This window comes from Phocoena sinus, chromosome 12 (assembly GCF_008692025.1).
Source record: "Phocoena sinus isolate mPhoSin1 chromosome 12, mPhoSin1.pri, whole genome shotgun sequence".
In the NCBI taxonomy this organism is placed as follows: Eukaryota; Metazoa; Chordata; class Mammalia; order Artiodactyla; family Phocoenidae; genus Phocoena; species Phocoena sinus.
In genome coordinates this window covers 88258199-88282558 of record NC_045774.1, presented here as the reverse complement: position 1 = coordinate 88282558, position 24360 = coordinate 88258199, and the positions used below count along the sequence as shown (strand labels likewise).

At 34.7% G+C, this 24360-nt stretch overlaps 1 protein-coding gene across 1 annotated transcript in view; it reads right to left on the bottom strand.

The window, feature by feature from the left end:
* The window catches only part of EYS (eyes shut homolog), a 1696347-nt gene that overhangs the window by 1585927 nt on the left and 86060 nt on the right, over positions 1-24360 (bottom strand). The window contains 3 exon segments of the mRNA XM_032651890.1: positions 7364-7478; positions 16050-16177; positions 17341-17534. Coding sequence (XP_032507781.1) covers positions 7364-7478; positions 16050-16177; positions 17341-17534 — 437 coding nt within the window.

Sequence of the window (24360 nt, the reverse complement as noted above, 5' to 3'; positions counted from 1 at the left end):
GCATTGTAGAATGCTTAGCAGCAAACCTGGCCTCTACACCAGACATCAGTAGAAGACACAACCCCTATTTATGACAAGCAAAAATGTTCCTAGATGTTGCTGAGTATCTCCTAGTGGGCAAAATTACACTTGGTTCCTCTGGGAATCTCTTGTTTTTGCCCTTAACTACTCTTTTCCACAGATATCTGGATGTCTTGGTTCAAATGATGACAACTACTAATCCAGTCCCTAAACCTGAAGAGAGTATCTCTGAGGACTGATAAGGAATGAAAATATTGGTGTGTTCATCTGGTTGGAAGCTTGGAATGTGATTCTTGGGCCAATAGGAAATGGTGTCAGCTTTTCTGGTCATTTTGGAGTTTGTAGCAGATCACAGTGTGAATTTTAGATTTTGTCATGTTTTGTATGTGTGTTAACTCATTTTGAGTGTTCATATCATACTTGGCTTATCTAACACCTCTTTCTTTGATTAATTGACTTTTAAGATATTTTACATACAAATTATTGGGAGTTGTTTTATTTATCACATAATTCTTCCCACCTTTCACCAAATGCATCTCTCTCCCAACCCCATGTTGGACTGGCTTTGACTACTGCATTATTAAGAGAAAGGTCTCCTGTTAGTTTATGGAATCTGGGCTTTTCCTTCATAGAAGAGACGTTTCAAGGTTCCCATCCACTCCATTTGGCCTGACTTGCCTTTGCTGAAGTTTTGCTGCCTTTTCTGGAAGAAGGTTAGTCATATGTAAAGAAATAAGATCTACCTTCATAGAGCTTACAGTTCAACTTACTCTAGTCTGACAGATAATAAAAGAGAGACGTGAAGAACTCTATTGTTATCTGGGAAGCTGGTTGGCAACAGCTATTAAGAAGCACCATAGAAAAAGGATGGGCCTGGAAATCTCCATGTATGGGCCTGGAAATCTTCAACATATTAGATTGGGCATCTAGGGAAGGACTCATTGAGGGTAAACATTTGAGAAAAGGCCTAACAGAATGGAGAATCCCACAAATCAGACATTTGGGTCAAAATATTCAGTTCAAAAGCCCTGAGGCAAGAGCACACCTGGGTTCTAGGAAATTCAAAGAGGCCACTATTGGTGTTTTAGAGGGAACTAGAAGAAATAGGATTAATTAAGCCTCTGGTTAAACACTTACCTAATCTAGGCCTGGAAAGTCTAACTATGTGAGCCTTCGAATTCATCTGTGTGTGTGTGTGTGTGTGTGTGTGTGTATGAGAGAGAGACAGACAGACAGACACAGACACAGGCAGGCAGAGAAGAGAGAGTCAGAGAGAGAGCCAGAGAGGGAGAGAGAAAGAGAGATTCGGTTTAGACTTTCTGTTGTTGAAACTAAATTTTAGAATTCTAAATTCGACAACACATGCAACTTGTACTCATATTGAATTCTATTTGGAGATTTACTTTTTTCAGTGTGAGTTTGCATAACTCACGCTTGTGGAAACTAATTGTTAAAAAAAAGATTTAACTAGAGAGGGGAAATAGAAGAGATAAATAAAATAGATGGTGATGTTAAACTAAATGAGCTTTAAAATTTGTTTTTTGTTGGTTCACCAATGAAGCCTTATAAGGACTTACACAAAGATGAGATAAAACATAAACTGCATCCTTCTATCTGTATCCCTGAACCAGTTGTAAAAGAAGAGAAACAAAAGACTGTGTACAAAGCTCTTGGGGCATTTTCTTTTTTTTTTTTTTTTTTTTTTTTGGGGCATTTTCTTTAATGGTATAACAAGCAGCAACCAACAATTCTGTCATAACATCAGGAAGCTATAAAGTATTTGGATAGACACAAACCAGAAATTGTGGTTCTAACTATGCGTATTAACTGTTAAAAATAAAATAAAATTTACTAGTAAATTACTGAAAGTCTAAGGAAAAGAAATTCTGAGTCATTGTTCTGAGGCAGTGTAAATAGTATATAATTGCATAGTGTCTATATTTTTACTTTATGATGTGCATAATACCAATCAGATTTTTTAATTTAGTGGCTGTTATTTATTCATTTTTATAAACATGAAAATTACAGTAAGTTTTTTTGCTATGAACTCAATGTTTTCAATGATTTATTCATACATAGTGATTATTAGAAATCTGACTATCAATTGTAAAGTAACAATTGTTTTATCATGAGGGCATTTACATTATTAATATTGAGAATGTAATTGACATTGTGAAAGTTCTTGATTAGAAATTCTTCATTACAATTTCAATGAGAAAGTTTACCATCTTTATGCCACTTCAATTAGAAAGAAATTGAATTGAAAATAGAGACACTTAACCCATGATGAAGAGCATGGCTTAGAATGAATAAGGTTCTGACCTATGGGCTCTTTTACCCCTAATATTGTCCAGCCTGTTGCATTTAATATAAACTTCCTAATCTTAAAGTCATTACAGGATATGCCTTATTCTTCATATTACTTCAATTAAATGAGTAATCAAAAGACATAATTTTCTGATTACAATTTTAGTCTAATCTCATTAATTAGAGTAAACCACTGTCAAATTATTGGTTTATTTCATTTTAGCCTATATACACATCTGTATAATACAAATATCATCCAGACTCCACTGGCCATCAAAACTCCGATCAATCTTGGTCTTCCCTTACATCCGGGATTAACTCGGAGCCTCTCTGTGAATCCTCAAACCCTATTCTCCACAGTTCTCTCTGGTTCCCTGTTTCTCTGTCTCCATGTGTATTAATTTGTCCCTGGACCTTGCAGGTCACAGACCTCAGAAACTTCATGTTTCCATAAAAGTAATTCAAATATACCAGGGAAATCTCATGTTTATTAAAATTTATAAAGTCCTAAATGATTATGGAGATGGAAAACATCAGATGCTACATCATCTTGTACCATCTGACTCGCTCCCTCCCCTGAATGTTATTCTGCCTGATATACAACCTCTTCAGATGTCTGAGCACTCTGGGAGGATGACTGCGGTAGGAGGAGAACTGCCATGACTGTTGACCTTTCCCACAACCCAGAAAGTTCATAAACAACATCTTATTTTGTTATGAGCAGCAGTTAATATTATATATATATATATATATATATATATATATAACACTAAATTATAGTTAGACTAATACAGCCAATTTTTACTAAACATTCTGATTTGAGTATTTTCCAAAAATCATGATACACTTCAAAAGTATAGACTAAATTGGATGTATGTTCTATTATATGGGTACATTATAATGTTTAGCTATTTTTTGCTTAATTTGCTTAATTTGATTCTAAAATAAGTAACAATATAGTGAATATTTCCTACATGTTTGATGTAATCTTGTTTTCTTCAGGTATTTCTAGATTTTGAATGATTATGGATTGAAAACCTTGGGTACATTCTACTAAATTGCCATGCATTGGGTTGATATCAAGTCCTATTTTCCCTGTACACATGTGAGAACGCTGTCTCATTCTTCCATGTGGTATGGAAAGGACACCAAGGATCCCGAAAAAAAGTCTTTTGACTTTTCTTGGACTTGGAGAGAGAAAGCAGGGCTAGGGGTGGAGAAGTAATAAGTTGGTGTGCAGAAGAACTCTCAGCCAAGGCCCCTCCATGAGGAGGTCTCCCTGGAGGCTCCTGGGACTGTCCCAGCTGAGGCCCTCGCACCACACAAAGAAACGGGCTTGGACTGGGAATAAAATGCATGTGAGCCGGGCTGAGGGGGGTTGGGGTGTGGCTGAGTGTCAACTGCAACTCTTTCCAGGCACCTGTGGAGCACTGGCTGGGCACCCAGTCCAATGTGGGCCACTTCCCCCACGAGGCCTGCCCAGGCAATGCCTCCTAATTGTCTAGGGTTGAGGGTGAAAGGTGGCACATAAGATTTTGGCCTAGAGCTAGACTCTGCATGTCTCCTTAAGGTCCATCAATATTCCCCTATATATTTTTCATACATATGTTAATATATATACACAAGATATTTTTAAGTATATACAGCATTATAATTTTTGTATTTTCTTCATGAATTGAAATTATGCTATTAAAAATCATCATAAATTTCTTATTTTATGCCTTAAAGTCTAGTTTACATTAAATTAATATAAGCATCACCAATTTCTTTTACTGATATTACACTGATATATCTTTTCCCATCATTTTATTTCAGTAAAGACATTATATTTCGATTGTCTCATGTAAACAATAAACATCTGGATTATATTTATTTTTAATGAAAATTCAGTTTGATAATCTTGGCGTATGGTTGCCATTTTTCTATGTTTTGATGAGCAGAAGCTTTAAGCTTGTCCAATCAATTGCTTTTGTGTCCTTTGCTCAGTGAAAGGCCATGAGGAGTAGCCTTTGTTTTCTGCTTGTTTTTTTTCCCTCGAAGCTTAATAATTTTATCATTTATTCTTAGACAAACTCAATGGTTAATTTTATATTTTTTAATTTATAAATTTTTAATAAACGGTCATGAGATATGTATATCAAACCCTCTTACTTCTATTTTTTCTGTCTTTATATTTTATTTCATTTTCTTACTTTTTTAGACTGGTAAGGAAAAGAAGGAAAAAAAATCTGAGTTGTCTAGTCCTATGTCAAATTAATTAAGCTTATAATCACAAACTCTCCCCCTAAGAAAACTCCCAGGCCAGATGCTTCAGTGGTGACATCCATCAAATATTTGAATAAGAAATAGTTCATTATACACAAAATGTTACAAGTAATAGAGGGGGAGGGAACAAATCTTCACTGTTTTTTTTTTTTTTTTTTCGGTACGCGGGCCTCTCACTGTTGTGGCATTCCCCGTTGCGGAGCACAGGCTCCAGATGCGCAGGCTCAGTGGCCATGGCTCACGGGCCCAGCCGCTCTGCAGCATGTGGGATCTTCCCGGACCGGGGCAGGAACCCGTGTCCCCTGCATCAGCAGGTGGACTCTCAACCACTGTCCCACCAGGGAAGCCCTCCACTCATTTCTATGAGGCTACATTAACCCTAATGCTAAAATCTGATAAAGATACTATGAGAAAATAAAAGTACAGTCTTATTATTTTAATAGTTATATATTATTATACTATTTATTATTTAAAATTTAAGCATTCTTTATTAATATATGAATACAAGTATTTTAGTAATAAGTTGAATACAGAAATAAATAAAATGTCTCAAGGCCAAGAAAAAGTTTTCTTAAAGATGCAATATTTACTCAGAATTCTAAATCAGTTACTATATTTCACCATATTAACACACTACAAAAGAAAAATGATATGATCTTCTAACTACATTCAGACATTCCGAATAAGCAATTGACAAACCTCACCAACCATTCATGATACAGACTCAGTAAATTAGGAATCAAAGGGAACGTCTTCAATCTGATAGAGGTTATCTCCAAATATCTAAGGGTACAAGTGAAAGTCTGATTGCTTTCCCCCTAAAATTGGCAAATGTATGCACAGTTCTCTTCACCTGTTATTAGAAATTCTTATCAATATTATAAAATATGTAAAAGAAATAAAATATAAAGATAGGAAAAATAGCTGTAAGGGGTTTGATATACATATCTCATGGCTGTTCACTAAAAATCTATGAGTTACAAGAAAATAGAACTAACCAGGCCAATAGCATTCCTTTCTTGCTAATATTTTATCTAATGGAAGTCATTAAACTTAAATTAGAATTACCAACAAAAAAAAAAAAAAGAAAGAAAGCAGAGTCTGCAAGGTGATGAAAAGTTCAGTTAAATTTCTTAAAAGAAAAATTCAAATTGGAGTTAGAGTCAATAACATACAGGTAATTGTTGAGGCGCTATCAAAGGTGAGACCGCCCAGGGAAAATCGGCAGTGGAGGAAGAAAAACATAAACATATATGTCAAAGATAAATACTCAGAGACTATCCTGAAACAAAACAGGAACCAAAACCAAAACATAAACAGGATAATATAAAATAAATTAAAACCAAAATGGGAGAGGCATTTCAACTAGACATTTTGCTACTCAGGAAAGGGTAGGTACATTGTAAAGGAAGAAGAAATGGTAATACATCCCTTATATTGAACATAGATATGTGTAGTGTTTGCAAGTATGAGTTCTGGAGTCGGAGTACTTTCCAATATGCCTCATCCCCATCGACATATGTGAACTTGAGGTCATATTCAAAAGCTCAGTAGACATTTTATTTTTCTATAAAATGCAATGAGATTTATGTGAAGATCAAATGAGGTAATAACCATTATGATACACTATAATGCCAAATGTATTATAGGTGCTAAAGGTTATGTTCTTATACTATGTATTCTTGTACAGTAACATTATTATATTTTAGGATGTTTGCAAAAGTACACATATATATTTTTCCATGGTCCATTCCATAAGCTGGATTCACATTTTTTCAACATATTTTATTAAAATATTTTATAACCCAGAAAAGTAGAGAAAATAATAAAATGAACAGCATGATCTTACCATCCTTATTTGCTAAAAGTTAATTAAAAAAAATAAAGCATTACAGATATGTTGGAAGTCCCATCTGCCCCATTTCACTCCCTAACCTATATCCCTATAAGTGTGTCTTTCTAGTAAAGCCAGTGTGTGTAAATAACCCTCATGTAAATGTTTACTCTTCTGCTATAGACTATGCAATCATAGTAAATATGGATTTGCTTGTATTTCAAAATTTTAATTAATCATTATCATAATTTACATATATAATTTTTCAATAATATTTTAAAATTCAACATTATACTTTGATATTTATAAATATTAATACATATTCACTATTTTAATCATTCTTTATAATCTCATGGTATGACTGTGCCAGGATAAATTGATTCATTTTCCTATCCATAGGCCTTAGGTTGATTCAGATTTGGAGTGAAAATTTTTGTACACATCTCTTTCAGTACAAACGTAATTATTTACCCAATAGACCTACCTAAAAATGGAACTTCTGAGTTGTAGGATATGCCTTACCATGTGTAACATACACACTCTGTTTTTGTAAAGTCATTTCGAAAACTATCCCCACAAATAATATATTTTATGCCCTAATAACTACCAGACAAATTGTATTTCCCACCTGGCTCAAGAGCTGAAGGCATTAGTAACTATGGTTTTATATATACAGACACATATAACCAGTACTCAATTAGTTATATACTTATTTTATAATAAATACACTGACTAGAACACTTAATAATGCCCTCCCAACATAATTCTTACAAGTTAAAAACCTCTAGTACTAAACCTTATATAACTCATATTTAAATATACAGAAAATGATATATTTATCTGGCTTATATTAATAAAAGCATTTGAAATAGGGACTGACAAAAGCTGTTGCATTTTGAGGTGCTAAGTTACTTTGCCACAAACTAAATTACTTACTCTGAATCTTCCGATTACATTGAAACACCATCCTTCATTCAGACAGTTGATGGTGAAAAGTCTGTAGCGGTCAATTACTTTCTCACAGTTTTTTCCAGTAAATCCTGGAATACAACTGTAAATGCATCACTGTAAGTAAAAAAAACTTGCAATTTAAATATTTTCACAGAAGTCTATTAACAGGCTGTCCAAAATAATAATGCTTTGTTTAAATTACATACAACATTTATTATCACATTATGTTTTCAATCATTGATTTTGTCCATGCATACTTGTGTTCCTTTTGTTTGTTTGTTTGTTTGTTTGCATTCAGCCTGGGATCAGTTTATTTTATTTATTTATTTTTACATCTTTATTGGAGTATAATTGCTTTACAATGATGTGTTAGTTTCTGCTTTATAACAGTGAATTAGTTATATGTATACATATGTTCCCATATTTCTTCTCTCTTGTGTCTCCCTCCCTCCCACCCTCCCTATCCCACCCCTCTAGGTGGTCACAAAGCACCGAGCTGATCTCCCTGTGCTATGGGGCTGCTTCCCACTAGCTATCTATTTTACGTTTGGTAGTGTACATATGTACATTCCACTCTCTCGCTTTGTCACAGCTTACACTCCCCCCTCCCCATATCCTCAAGTCCATTCTCTAGTAGGTCTGTGACTTTATTCCTGTCTTACCCCTAGGTTCTTCATGACATTTTTTTTCTTAGATTCCATATATATGTGTTAGCATACGGTATTTGTCTTTCTCTTTCTGACTTACTTCACTCTGTATGACAGACTCTAGGTCCATCCACCTCATTACAAATAGCTCAATTTCATTTCTTTTTATGGCTGAGTAATATTCCATTGTATATATGTGCCACATCTTCTTTATCCATTCTTCTGATGATGGACAGTTAGGTTGTTTCCATCTCTGGGCTATTGTAAATAGAGCTGCAATGAACATTTTGGTACATGACTCTTTTTGAACTTTGGTTTTCTCAGGGTATATGCCCAGTAGTGGGATTTCTGGGTCATATGGTAGTTCTATTTGTAGTTTATTAAGGAACCTCCATACCACTATGGAGAACAGTATGGACATACTTGTGTTCTTTACAAAGTAGAAGTTTTATTTGTTTAGAGGGAATGTGAATAAACTACATCTTCATTGAATGGTCTTAATATTACCTTTTGGAGATGTAAGAGTAAAATCATCTTTGGCCTAAATGGATATTTAACAATAAAATATAGGTTTTAGAAAACTATTGGAATAAATGAAAGTATTATTAAAATGTGAAGAAAAAATGGCAAGTGAGGTTTCTAATGTCTAGTAGAGCCATTCTATACTGATGATATGCTCTCAGGAGTTAACAACGACACAGGAATTTTAGACATATTGTAAAGAATTACAGTGGACAGTGTATGGTCATAGCTGGGCCAAATATAAGGTTTTGTTTGTTTCTTTGTTAGTTGTCATAGTTACCTTTTTTATAAAGCAATCAGGCTTTTTGAGTGTAATCTAAGTGCCTGATATCAAGCTTTGGATTGCCATAGCATCCATTGTCACACATCCACCTGGAATAAACATATTGCCAGCTGTGTGATGCCTACTCGGGCCTAGACAAGAAGCCTGGCCTCACGTACCCTGGAGCTCCCTTTTTAGAGACCCCTGAGTGACCCAGGTAACTGGCCTCTTGAGTGACCCCACCTTCACACCTTACCCTTCCTGTTCCCTGATTCTCACTGTTAGGGTTTAAATTCACCAGTAACGAGTGACCCCACCCTCAACCCCAGTAAGGCAGAGAGCCCCAGGCTCTCCTCTCTCTCTCTCTGTGTCTTTCTCTCTTCCCCCCTTGTCACAGGGCTGTCGGTGCTGATGCCCTTTACCCTCCATGCCCTGTGAGTATTATCAGGACTTTTCTTAAGTTCCCTGATGGTTGCTGCTGAGGTGCATCTTGCAGTCATAATAAGACCCACAAGAGCCACCCTAGCCAGAACATTGGTTCTCTTTGGGGAAATGTCCTTGGGGGCTGCCACAGGCAGTGCAGACCAGGTGAGGGCCCCGGGCATTCCTAGCCAATGGCATCACTATCTAAAGACTGAGACAGACAGGAAATCAATCTGGATTCCAGTCCACTGCAGTGCATTAGCTGCAATCAATAAGGTGCTAAAGAACACACAGTGGTGTTCAGGCTTTCTTTGCCTTCACTCTCATTAATTCATGAGAAATATTCCAGTCTTTTAACTCACATTTAGTAAACTTCTGCTATCAAGTGAATTGGGCATCAAATCAAATGATAATATGTCTCTCTAAAGTACACACTAGAGAATTATGACCAAAAATTATACTTGTTAAAATGAAGTTGTTACAAGCTGAGTTAATAATAAAATGAATTGTACCATACAGTCATTATTTTAAATTTATTAAGTACACTGTATAATTTCATAAAAGAACCCAAGGCCACATTGACACAGTCCAATGAAAATAGCATCAGTAAAACACTTCAGTAATTCACCTTTCCTGCTGTTTGAGGCTCAGCTTTGCAAACTCACCTTGAGAATTAAATCATACCTTCATCCGTCAGGAATAACCATGCATTTTTTTTAAGATCTACAATGTGCCAGCCACTAGGTTAATTATTTTCACAAATGTATTATTTTCTAATTCAATTTTCATAATTCTTGTGTGATATTAATTATTACCACTATGATATAAATGAGGAAATATATTCAAAAAAGTTAAGTCAGTTGCTTTGGTCATATGACTAGTTTTAGAGCTGTTATTAAAGTATGATTTAAATTTAAATGTATTGTACTCTTCTACTCCACTGATGAAACCTGTGAAGCTATGCTTACCTTGCTTCTTTTATCCTGAGGAACTAACCAGAGATCCAGAAATCATTCCAAATACCACTTAGTTATGAAAGGTATCTTGTTCACTTTTCCTAATTAGGATGTGGATGGCAGAAAGAGGGAAGCAACAAAATATCCTAAAATTGTGATGAGTTATGGCTATCATGTTTTAATTTTCCTTTTAAGTGGGAATGAATTAAATTGGACAAGACTAGCTATCAATATACTCACTTGTATTTGTATTATTCTGGAGTATGGTTTTAAAAGATGAGAGCCAGGGCTATGAATTAAATGAAGAACTAATATTCAGTCATTAATGAGACCAGGTTGACAGACTGCTAGATGAAGATTAGGCAACAGAATCTCTGAGAAAGATGTTTCTAAACAATCCAGGGCTTATTGATCATGAAAAATTGGTCCAAAATGTTAACACTATCATTACAAACCAAGAAGGAAGCCCCAAAACACCATATGTGACCCTTGACCCAGGGAAGTTTACCCCAAAGGCAGAGGAAACCTGTTGAGTTTCAGGTAATCAACCATCATGTGCCTCCACTACCCCCACCCCTCCCACCCCCATGGCTTGAAATCTAAGAGAAACTCCAGAATCTCATTCACAAGGAAAATGACATCCTCATAACTCAGCCTGAAGTCAAGGAAATAAAACACTTAAATAACATTCTTAAATACATGATACGATGATCAGAGAGTGCAAACATTTAAATCAAGGTTTGTAGGGCGTGCAGTTACAGTTCACGATGAATAATAAGACATGACCATGGGGAATGGGTCAAGATTAGATGGAGGAGGAAAAAAATTATAAAATAACCATCAAAGGATTTAAGCAATCAGGTAGGTTGATTCCCAAGATGGATGCTGAAGTCATCAAGAAAGATGACAATAGTTGTAGAGAAAAGAACACAAGCCAGATGCTAGAGCCATAGTTGGGGATGGACAGGACCTAAGAGAAGAGGAGATGCTTGAAAGGAGCCTGGGGACAGAGAAACAGAGTTAGGGAGAGAATGATCTATGGAATAGCTATGTGCTAAAAATAGACAGGCTTTTGAGGGGAAAGAAAACTGGTCTGGATATGGCAACAATGGCAAGGCTACCTACACAGTTCCTCAACAGATGTACGCAGGTTGTGGGTGAATGGATAGAGCCACCAAAGAAGACTCCAGGTTTCAGCCAGAAAACAGAAAGGAAGGTATATAAAGAGAGTGTGGTGTTGCAGAATTTACTGCTGACAAATGAGATCCCGAGGGCACAGCAGAGAATATTGGATATTGAAGCGTTAGAGGCTGTACAGAGCAGTGTGGGGCTAAGATTGATTTGATCAGGTATGAGCTGGAAGACTTGGAGGTTACAGGATACTAATTCAACCTTTATGTATATAGCTCTGTACTAACTTCTGTCATTATGTTTTGTTAGTTATTATTCACAGGGAAATTAATAGCTTCAGGACTAAGAGAAGAAATTATACATATATTTTCAAAATGAAGCACATAGGGGGCCAAATTTAAGGATGACTTCTGTCAATTATAACAGTCCCTGAAAATATAAAATTATATGAATAAAGCAGAAGGTCCTCTTGATGAAGAAATGTAAACAATGCACCAGATATCTTCAGTTGGAATAGAGTTTATAACCATAATCTGAAATTTTAATACTGTGGTTAAACTTTAACAAACTTTTTTACCATGTTAAATTTCAAATTTCAGAATGATTTATTCAAAAGGAAAGCTTAGCCTTATAAATATGGCTATTGATTTCAAGGAAAGAAAAATGTAGCAACCTAGCTTTTGAGATAATTAACTCCAAGAGATTGAGGTTTCCTGTTAGTTAGGAGTTATTGGGTGACCAAGTTCCTCATCCAAATGTGTGATTGCTATTTTTAAAAGAATTTTTCAAAATTAATATGAAAATATAACTTTATTATTTGTTGAAAGGAAATATGTTGACCTATATATGTCTGTGTTACGATGTTCTATTTCAAAGTCACAGTTCATGCTTAATTAGGTTTACTTGTGACAGACACTGAAAACCCTAACCCCACCCATGGCTGATGTGGAGAGACATCATACAGACTAATGAAATGCTGAAACTGATGTGAGAAAAAAAAAAAAAGTATGTTAATACACTGAATTGACACTTAAGCAGCACAAGCTATAAATGCAACTCTGAGTAGGAAACGGGAAAAAAAAAAAAAAAAACAAGCTGAGAGAATAAAATAGAACATTATTATCCCATGAAATATCTTAGAATTTGAGTGGAGAAAATAAAAAGTTTAGAAAGCAAAAACATGTATATATAACATAATTTCTGATTTTTTAAAACCATAGTACTTATTATTATCTAGTTTATGGTGTCTTTTACAAAGATAACTCTCAATAAATATTTTTTAAACAATTGATTTTCAGGCTAGAAAAAAAAAATGATGTAAGAGAAAGACACTAGCTGGTTGCATTACTCTCTATTTCCTGATTCATGTTTCTTCATTTTATTCTGAATATTCAGAAGGCAATCATCTTTACATTAGACAATATTAGAGTCACTGCATTCAGTAAATATTAAAAGAGCTAAGTGTGTGTGTCTCTGCGTATGTACTCATGTTTGTATGTGATTGTGTGATTGTTTGTGATGGCAGTATCAGAACAGTGGGTACTGACACGCTTCAAAGCCCTCGTGTGGTCTGGTGGGACATGCACTCCCATCCCTGGTGTGTAGTGGAGAATGTAGAGTACTGCTTTCTCCAGTTGTGATGCCCTGCCCTCCAGTGCCCTGCGCCTTCAGTCCCCAGCCTCCAGCAGAGAGCTAGTTAGGACCTGGAAGGCCTCACTGGAGCTGTGCTGGGCAGTGCCCTGGACATCACCTCTCACATAGGGAAAGGGGGCCCCAGAGACTGCAGCTTCAACATTGCCTTTGAAGGAGTTTCCGGGCTATCCACTGAGCTCCTGACAAGCCCTCACACCCCTAACTCCTTGCCAACACTCTCAATTGCCCCACTAGGATCTAACTTCAAGGCCATCAAGGTGAACCTCTTATCACCATTTACCATGGACATCTCAAGAAGCCAAAGGATTCTCAGGAGGTAAGTTTATTTCCTCTCTCATCTGATCATAGTAATTTAGACCTAGTCCATATGTTCAAGTAGAGAAACTGATAGCATTATCACCTTTCTGTTCTCCCCTCTTCATTTTACTCCTTTCTAACCCCACACTTTTTTCCCCAGATTCATAATTAAAAAAAGTAAAAGCTTGGGTTGAGATGTGTGGATGAAGTAGACGAAAAGGTGTAGGAGGATTTTCTGCATTGATGCTGTTTGAACTCAGATCAGCATCTCTGGAGAATTTTGTAGAAATGCACATTTGCAATCCCCACCCCAGACTGACTGAATTAGAAACTCTAGGGGAAGGGAAAAATGATCTGTGTTTTAAACAGCCTTTCAGGAGTTTCTAATGCAGCTAAAGTCTGATACAGCTAGTGTGAGAATCACTGTTCCAGAAACACATACCTTCTAATATAACAATGCACAGATAAATTTTTAACTAAAAGCATTTAAGTCAAAGGGTGTTTGATTTTCTCATTATTTTCAGTGATTCTCTTAATCTCCTTTGAGAAAAGAAAAGTCGCTTTCAAGACTATTTTTTTCATTGTTTCAACTTCATGTTTTATTAGTTTATATTGATCATATGACCTTTACTTCATGTGAGTCAAAGTTAGCAACTTTTTTGCACTGTCATTGGTGAGTTTGTGGATGGGAGAATCTGGGGGCTGGAAACTGTTTTGTGTTCCCCACATTCTTACTGATTTCTGAAGCTTGGGTTTTCACTCATCATTCAAATTAGTCTGTGTTATTTCTGCCCTTTGAATAAGTTTTATTTTTACTCTCCTGTCACTTTTCTTATCTTTCACCCTCTTTTAATTGGTAGCCTAATTTAATCAATAGAGGGGACAACGTTTTTAATTAAGTAGATTCAAGATGAGTGAGCACAATGTATATTGTGCTCAATGTAAATTTTTAAAGAATGTGGGCAATCTCAACAATTAGAATGCATACAGTGGCTCATATTAATTTCACGAGTAAGTTTACTTCAAAGTTGTTACAACTAGTTACCTATTTGACATATTTAATCCATCCTAGGGAAACCTAACTTGAATTTCTATAACTTTCATCCTATCTAAAACATGCTTTACAAAGCATTCAAGATCAAACTCCATCATTTTAAAATTAAATATATTAATTAATAATATAACAGTAAACTGAGTGATGACAACAATGCCTCCAGTTATCTAGTTTTCCCTTTGATGATAAAATATAAAACAAAGCCTTCTAGACAACTAGAATAATGCTAATAATAAAAACCAATAAAAGCATCATACTTGATAAAATATATATATATATGAATGCATATTTACCTATATTTATATAATGCTATCCATATTTTTAAAGCTGATCACTTTTCTAAGTAGACTCACAAATATACTAGTCCTATAAGGCTCAGAACTAGAAATTATAAATTAAAAAGCCAATATTGTTAAAAGGATAATAGCTCGATTTATAGGTGAGCTAATATAAGATTGAATGCATCCACAGATTTGACTTGATGGGTTGGATGTTCTAAGGTCTTTATATATTGAGGAGGTCTCTCTCCATTCACTTTTGAAAATGTCAAATTTTAAAAGCTTAATATGTTTTTTAACTTTGCATTTAGAGTCTTTGAAATTGATGAAAATAGTGTCCACTGTACATCTATAATGCACATGCATCTGTGATATACGTGCCCGGATTTTTTGTGTACTTTTAAGGTTTTCCTGTACCACAGCTTTTATTTTTTAATTTTTTTAATTATTTTTTTAATTCAAACAGAAAGTCACAAAAATTATAATCATCCTCATCAGTTCACTCAGTCCCTACCACAGCTTTTAATGTTCTGCTTTTATGGATATTCTAAAAGTTCTGAGCTTGTTTACTGCCCTTCAATAATGCCTAACAGAACTTTCTTTAAGCAGATAAAAGTCTAGCAAGATAAAAGTCAAGCAAGTGTGAAGAGTACAAATTACACTTCTTGATGGTGTGAGAAATTAACTATAAAGCTATTTAAAATGGTCTAAAGTGATAGTCCCAGATAACTAATTCACTTCTGTCATTTACAAGTCGGTAATTTTGAACAAGTCTTTATTTAAATAAGACACTGTTTCCTAAAACTTTGCCTAAAGATCCTAAAGGAAAACTCTCAGCTGAGGTCTGTGAATTGCAGGAAGAGACAATGGGTCTATCCTTTCAAACAATAATAGTAAGGATGTGTGTGTACAGTAGAAATAATACTGTGGGCACTTACATTATCTCTTCCTTCTAGACCTTCAAATATTATCCAGCTATCCTAAACATCTTCATTACAAAACAAAATAGATGTTTTAGGATGGTATGCCCAAATTATGATTAAGAATTGTTCCAGGGCTTCCCTGATGGCGCAGTGGTTGAGAGACCGCCTGCCAATGCAGGGGACATGGGTTCGTGCCCCGGTCCGGGAAGATCCCACAAGCCGCAGAGTGGCTGGGCCTGTGAGCCATGGCCGCTGAGCCTGCGAGTCCGGAGCCTGTGCTCCACAATGGGAGAGGCCCGTGTATCGCAAAAAAAAAAAATGAATTGCTCCAATATTTATTTAAAACCAATGCCACAACATTTAAACATTTCATAGAAAAAGCATTAAGATTTTTCTACTTTAACTGGAAATAAAATACTATAAGCCATTAAAGTTTTTTAAGCTTAAAACAGAACATTGTTTTATTTTTGTCCACAGGATTTAAAATTCATATATTTTTGTTTAAAAATAGGAAGTTAATTATACCTGCAATGATAATCTTTCTCATATTTCATACTTGTGGCATTAATCTTGCAAGGAAAAGACTCCAGTGGTATTTGAAGTTGCTTACAATGCTTGACCGTACATATTGGTGAAAACATGCACATGATATCCTAGAAAAGATTAAAAAGTATTTTTTACAAAAAGAAATCTGTATATCTCAAAGATAATAAAAGGATTCTTACATGGGGAGAGATGGAAATTATTTTCATAAGCAGGTAGTAGAAGTTCTCACTCAGTGCAACAATGTGGAAGATTCTATTTTCCAAAACGTCCCAACATTGTTTCCCATGTCACACACTCTTCCTACTACCTTATTTCAACATCTCCCTAATTGAGAATTGGGGCCATATTTACCCCCTTGAGTGTAAGCAAGCTGTGACTATGGGGAAAGGATGCTCTGTGACTTTAAAGGCTAGGTTTAAAATGGACATACAGAGTCTGGTTATCTGGGAATGCTTGGAACCCAGCCACCATGCTGTGAGGACACACAAGCCACACAAAATAATTTTATTTAGGATATGGCTGATAGTTCCAGTTGAGGATGTGGTTGACAACCAGCATTGACCCCTGGACATGTGAGTGAGGAAATCTTTAAGGTATGAATATTAATTCATATTATGAATGAATCTTACCAAAATGAAAGATTGTCATTTGTGGGAACTACTAAATTATTTCCTATTTTTATTTATTTAACTATTAAATAAAATGTTAAAATGCAATAATATAGGGCTTCCCTGGTGGCGCAGTGGTTGGGAGTCCGCCTGCCGATGCAGGGGACACGGGTTCGTGCCCCGGTCTGGGAGGATCCCACATGCCGCGGAGCGGCTGGGCCCGTGAGCCATGGCCGCTGAGCCTGCGCGTCCGGAGCCTGTCCTCCGCAACGGGAGAGGCCACAACAGTGAGAGGCCCGCGTAACGCATAAAAAAAAAAAAAAAAAAAAAAAAAAAAAAAAAATGCAATAATATAAAATAATCAAATAATAAAGAAAATATTTTTAAATAACTAAAAATGAAAAGTTTACAAACATATTGTTCACAAAGGAGACTTCTGTCAGAATAACAAAAATTAAAATTGAAGAGTAGTTTTGAAATTGGGGTTTCTATTTAAAATGGGAACAGTGAAAATAAGCAAGTCAAATACATTTTCTGATGTTCCTGAGTTTGAAAATTACAATATGTTAATTAGAAGTTTAATTATTTGTACTTTTCAAACAGCTTAGTAATGGTAAAATATATTTTAAAACCACTCCCTTGTATGTTAGATTCAGACTTACCATTGGAATATCAATGCAGTCAGTAACATTCTGACATGGTTTTGGTGAACACTCATTGACATAGGTTTCACAGCTTTGATTGAGATATCCTTCTTTGCATTCCAAAATGTAAGCTGAGCTTTTATTTTGACTAATTTCTCCTTTCCAACAAGACTGAGAAACACAATGTTCCATTGACTCCACACAGAATGGACCTTAAAAGATGAAACACACACAGAAAGAAAATATGAACATAGGTATGTACAAAAACTTGGTATAGAAAAAGTCTCTAGAGTTCATGAAATCTTCTTAAACACGTTTATCATGGTATAATTTACAGGTCATAGAATTCACCCACTGCGAATCTATAACTCAATAATTTTTGCAAGTGTATATAGCTATTGGACCGTCAACACTACCCTGCTTCAGCACATCTCCATTACCAAAAAAGGGCTTTTTTATGGTCACTCTTTGTCCCCAAATCCAGCTTCAGGCAACCATTAATCTTTCTGTCTCTACAGATTTGCTTTTTCTGGGCATTTCATATAAATGGAATGGTACAATATATTGTCTTTTGTGATTGGCTTCTTTCCTTAGAATAAAATATTTGAGGATTTTTCATGCATGTATCACTACTTTTACTCTTTATTGCCAAAGAGCAACTCAAAATATATATAATATTTTGTTTATTCATTCACAAGTTGGTAAACATTTCGGTTGTTTCTACTTTTTAACATTTTTATTGAGATGTAATTGACACATAACATTCTTAGTCTCAGGTGTATAGCACAATGATTCAATGTATGTATATATTGTGAGATCATCATCACAATAAGTTTAGTTAACATTCATAACCACACACAGTTACTGTTTGTCTTATTTTTTCTCGTGATGAGAACTTTTAAGACCTACTCTCTTAGCAACTAACTTTTATGAGCAATTAATTCACTCACAGGTATTTGGGTGGATATATACTTTAGTAGCTCTTGCACAGATTCCTGACAGAGAAATTGCTGAGGTGTAAATTTATTTGTAACATTTTTTTTTTTTTTTTTGTGGTACGCGGGCCTCTCACTGTTGTGGCCTCTCCCATTGTGGAGCACAGGCTCAGCGGCCATGGCTCACGGGCCCAGCCGCTCCGCGGCATGTAAGATCTTCCCAGACCGCGGCACGAACCCGTGTCCCCTGCATCGGCAGGCGGACTCTCAACCACTGCACCACCAGGGTAGCCCTATGTGTAACTTTATAAGAAACTGCCAAACTGTTTTGCAAGGTAGCTGTGCCATTTTTCATTCACACCATCAATCTGTGAGAGTTCCTGTTACTCACATTCTTGCCAACATTTAATATTGTCCATTTTCTTTATTATAGCTCTTCTAGTGGTTGTAAAATAGTATCTCAATTCAATTTGCATTCTCATAAGAATAAAGATTTTGAGTAACTTGTCATGTTTATTAACCATTTGTATGTCTTACTTAATGAAATTTACCTTCATATATAGAAAATATTTTAAATTGTGTTATTTTCTTATTATTGAGTAGTGAGTGTTCTTTTCATATTCTGAACACAATTCTGTTATGATATATGTGACTTGCAAATATTTTTTCCTTGTGTTGCCTTGACTTTTCATTTTCTCAGTTAGTGACTTTTGGATAGGAAAAGTTTTTATTTAATTAAGTCTAAATTATCAAATCTGTCTTTCACTTTATTGAGTCCAACTTGTAAATTTTATATATCATGGTTTTGTTATAATATCTAAAAAGTCTGTCTAACCAATAGTATAAAGATTTTCTCTTATGATTTATTAGACATTATTATCAATTTAGCTCATAATTTAGATCTATAATCCCTTTGATTTTTTGCATGATGTGAGATAAGGATATGTTATTTCATATATATGAAAAACATGTTGTTTTATATATGTATAACTTTTTACATGTTGATATATAATTGTCCAGGCAACATTTTTTTGAGAAGACTGTTCTTTTTCTATTTAGTTGCCTTTTTCACTATTGTGAAAAAACAAGTGATCATAAACATGAGTTCACTTCTGGACTCTCAATTCCTTCTCATAAGCCTATATACTTATCCATATGCAATAATACACTGCCTGCATCAATGCAGATTGATAGTAAGTTTTGAAATTTGGCAGTCATCAAACTTTTTCCTTTTTTAAAAAAATTTCAGTCCGTATAAAGTTTTGTATAAGCTAGTCAATTTCTTCAGAAAAGCCTCCTGGGATATTGACAGGGATTTCAATGAATCAATAGGTTAAACTGGGAAGAATTACCATCTCAAAACTAAGGTGTTCCACTCAATGAATATGCAATACCTCTCCATTTGTTTAGATATTGTTTCATCTCTCTCCCAATGTTGTATAGTTTTCAGTTAGTCTTTCATTTAATTAATTAAATTTATACCTAAGCATTTTATCTTTTTGATACTATTATAAAGGGAAATGTTTTCTAATTTAATTTTTGAAATTTTGTTGCTAGCATATCAAAATACAATTAACTTTTGCATTTTATCTTGTATCCTGAAAGCTTTATAAACTCAGTCACAAGTCTGGTAGTTCTTTTTTTGCATTTCTTAGTATTTTCTACATAAGATATTATGACATCTGTTAATAAAGGTAGTTTTACTACTTCCTTTTCAATCTGTATGTTTTTTGATCTATTTTCTCCCTATCCAAGTCTGCAACAACCTGTAAAACATTGACTAGATAGTGAAAGTGGGTATCTCTGTGCTGTTCTCGTTCTTAGGGGAAAATCTGCCAACACCACTTCACTGGGGTGATATTAACTGGACAATCGTCATAGATGCTTTTTATCAGGTCAAGAGAGTTTTGTTCTTTTTCTAAGCTGTTTTAGAGTTTTTGTAATGATTGTGTGTTGGATTTTGTCAAATGGTTTTTGTCCTGGTTTTATGTGGTTTTGTCCTTCATTATAGTAACATAAATTTATTTTTAGATGTTAAACCAATCTTGCATTCTTAGAGAAAATTCTACTTTTTTAGAGTACAAAAACATGCTTTTTGTGTTTCTGGATTTGTTGTGCTCATATTTTGTTGGGGATTTTCAATGTATATTCATAAGTGGTTCTCTTACTTGTTTTTTGCCTGGTTTTGGTATAAAGGTAATATTGGCCTCATAAGATGTGTTCAAAAGTCTCCCCTTTACTTCTATTTTTTGAACATTTCACAAGGATTATGATTAACTATTTGGCAAGTCTGCATCAACTATCTGTTTCTTCTTGAGATAATTTTAGTAATTTGTGTCTTTCCAGAAATTTGTCCATTTCATTTAAATAGTCTAATTTCTTGGCATAATGGAGTCCATGGTATTTCCTTATAATCCTTTTAATTTTGAATGATCATTATTTATGTCTCCACTTTAAATTCTGGTTTTGTTGATTTGTGTCTTCCTTGTTTATTTCTTGGTCAGTCCGACTAAAGATATGTCAGTTTCTTTTTACTCAAAAACCAAGGTTTATTTCATCAGTTTTTCTTATCCATTTTAACAATTTTCCCCTAATCTTACCACTTCCTTTCTTTTGTGTGTTTTGGGTTCAGTTTCTCTTCTTTCTCTAGTTATTTAAGGTAGAAGCTTAGAATATTGATTTAAGACCTTTTCCTTTTCTAATGTAGGAATTTAGAATGATAAAATTACCTGTAAACCTTGTTTTAACTACGTTTCATAAATTTTGGTATGCTGTGTATGTTTGTATTCAATTGTAATGTTTTCTTTGACTCAGGTTATTTTAGAAATTTGTTTAATTTCCAAATATTTGAAGTTTTCTCAGAATTTTTCTGCTGTCAATGTCTCATTTAATTCTGTTACATTTGGAGAGTGTGTTATCATATAATTTTAATTCCTTCAGATTTATTGAGGCTGGTTTTGTGGCCATGATCATCTGATTATATAATGTCTATCAACAGCAGAGCTGAGTACTCAAATACTTGGCACTGGATGCAGTGTGAGAGTGGGCACTTCCTGAAAGTCTGTGCCCTAAGAAAGGCACTTGCCTGCCTCTAGTCCCCACCCTGAGATCATGTGAAAAGAACAAATAAAGTACTGATGTTAAGGTCCAAGTCTGGTAGTTCCAATGCAGCTTCCACGAGACTGGAATCAACGTCTGTTTCATTACTGAGCTGAGGTGTTTGTCGGATTCTGTTTAGCACATTTCCATTAGGCACCTCCTACTGGTTATAAAAAAGTACCCACGGTACTGGCCTGACATCCTTGCCATATCTGTTAAATCCTGGATTTCAAAAGCACAATTTACTCCTTTACTCCTTGTTGGGTAATGAATAGGTTTTTGGATAATTCATACTTGCTGGGGAGAGCTGAAAAGGGAAATATTTGACTTCCTACTAAAAATGGCACACCTGGCCTCCAGAAATTATCTACTGAAGTTAAAAAAAAAAAACATATTTGTACTTCAAGTTCATAAACCTTGTCAACCAATCAGTATATGACCGAAGGCCAACGGTATACAACAGGTTCATTAAAAAACTTCATATAAAACTCATTCATTATTATGTGAACAAGAGCATCAAGAAACATTTAGCTACAGAGAATTAAGTTACTTAGCAAGAGAATACAAACCAAAAAAAAAAAAAAGAAACAAAAACAAAACACTTAGAAGAAGATATGCTATTAATTGATTTGAAGTTTGAATCGTGTGCCAAATTTTAAAATATAAAGGCATAATAGCAGTTTACAATGTTGAGTGACCACACCACTGGCATTATGATATTAAAATAACTCAACTTCTGTTTTGAGTACATGAAGAAGAATGAACATTCATTTCTCAGTGGTGTGATATATTAACATATTATTCTATTAAATTTTTGTAAGAAATAACATTTAATTATATTTAAGACATCAGTGTTAATTGGCTCCATGGTAAGAAACTAGCTGAATGACCCTACCTCATATTTATGTAATGCTTGGCATTTACATAGCACTTATATCCATACAATTTGATAAAATCCTTAAAGACAAACTTGGAATTTATAAAAGGCCATTATTATCCAGTTTTATAGTTGAATTGTTTTAAGTAAAAAACTAATTTTGCTAGAGGTTGAGCAACTTGCAACATGTCACACAGTTGGTTAATTAATGGCAGATTAATAATAAAAATATGTGAATTCCACCTAACCCTATTATAATTCACCACAACACATGCCCACTAGATCAGTTCTGTAAAAAAGGGTAGAAGACTCATATATTGCTTCATTATTAGCATTAGTCCAATATCCCCATTCTAGGATACATCATATGTAAAATATAAAAAGACATAAAAATAAATAAAATCTTACTTTGGCTTCTTGTACAAACAAACAAACAAAATTTTCCCAATTTATAAATATATCTCTGTGGATATTTGTAGTGGCAGTTAACAAGGTAATCCACAGGATAAAGTAGTGAAAAGCGAAATGTGCATTTTTCAGCACTTATTTTGAAATAATTTGCATGAAGTTGCAAAGATAGTACCAAGAAGCCTTGCGTACAGATACATCTTATAGAACTATAATATAGTATCAAAACTAAAAAATCAACATTAGTACAGTGTGTGGATATGGTTCTATGTCATTTATCACATGTGTAGATTCAGGTAACCACCACCTCCTTCAAGGTACAGAACTATTTCATCACCACAAAGATTTCCCTTATGCTGCACCTTCATATTCTCACTAGTCCCTATTTGCCCTGCTATTTTTAGCTACTGGCAACCATTCACTTTTTCTCCATCTCTACAGTTTTGTCATTTCAATCATATTATGTAAGTAGAGCCATACAACATGTGACTTTTTGAAATTGGCTTTTATTTTTCCACTTATAATGCCCTTCATAGACTCTTAGTTCTATGGACTTAGCTTTCCCATTGGAAATTTAAAACAAATACTTATACAAAGTTGGTGTGAAGTAGCAGAGGATGAGGGCACACAACCAAAGTGGGCAGAAGTGACCCACGAGATGCTGAGGAAGTAGCCAACAGCCAGATTGCCAGCTGACATCTCGCTAAAGACAGCCACGAGTTTTGGAACTATGTGGTGGAGATAGTAAAGTTCATCTGTTATTCCAAAGTCATACATGTTCTAGCCAATGAAATCCTAATAGAAATTCTGGGTGTTCAGTCCAGGTCAAAGCCTTTCCATCTCTCATCCTTTTTGCTCTAGCCACTTGGAAGCCACATATTCCATTTGGTGACTCTAAAATATTCCAGACGCTTGGATTCCTAAGTCAATACTTGGGAAAGGTCTACCCTGCAGAGGCAACGGATTTCCAATGACTTGTCATGAGAAAATCATTGGGTTAAGGTGTATTTGTTGAGTTAATGTAATCTAGCCTAATATGACAACTACAAAATATTTTACCAAAACTGAGATTTTGCAATTATGGGAACTTAAAACTTGTGGCATTGGTTTAATGAGTGGTGGGCAGCAAGGAAATGTGAAAGGCTGAAAACGTGATGACCAATGTTACAAAGTATCACCTGACATAATTTGAGAGGACTTGAAATGCCTGCTTATTCAACAGCTATAGAAGAAGAAGTTGGAAAACACAAACTTAGTAGAATGATTCAGTTGCTATTAACTGCTTTTGATAAAATAATAAATGAAATAAATACACTAGAGACAATCTGCACACAAATAAAAGAATGAAAATATTGGGGAGCAATATTAAGAATAAAAATGAACTATGACTATTTGTGGGCATGGTTTGGTACAGCCTAGAGGAATCTATTGGTTCTATTTCTTCAATGTATTAAAGTGTTTGCATGAGTCCCTATGTGAAATTAACCCCCTTTATAGCAAAATATGGAGCTTTAAAAAAAAAAAAAACCTGTTCAATGTAAAAAGAATTACTGGAGGGTAAATGCAAAAGTGGGTGATGCATCTTTTCATTTTAGACTTAGCAAAATACATGTACAGCCATGTACATATAACACACATAACACAAATAATTTAAACTAAGACATTAAGCAGCAATCTTATTAAGTCAATCTAAGTAAATTTTACTTTAATGGAGATCAT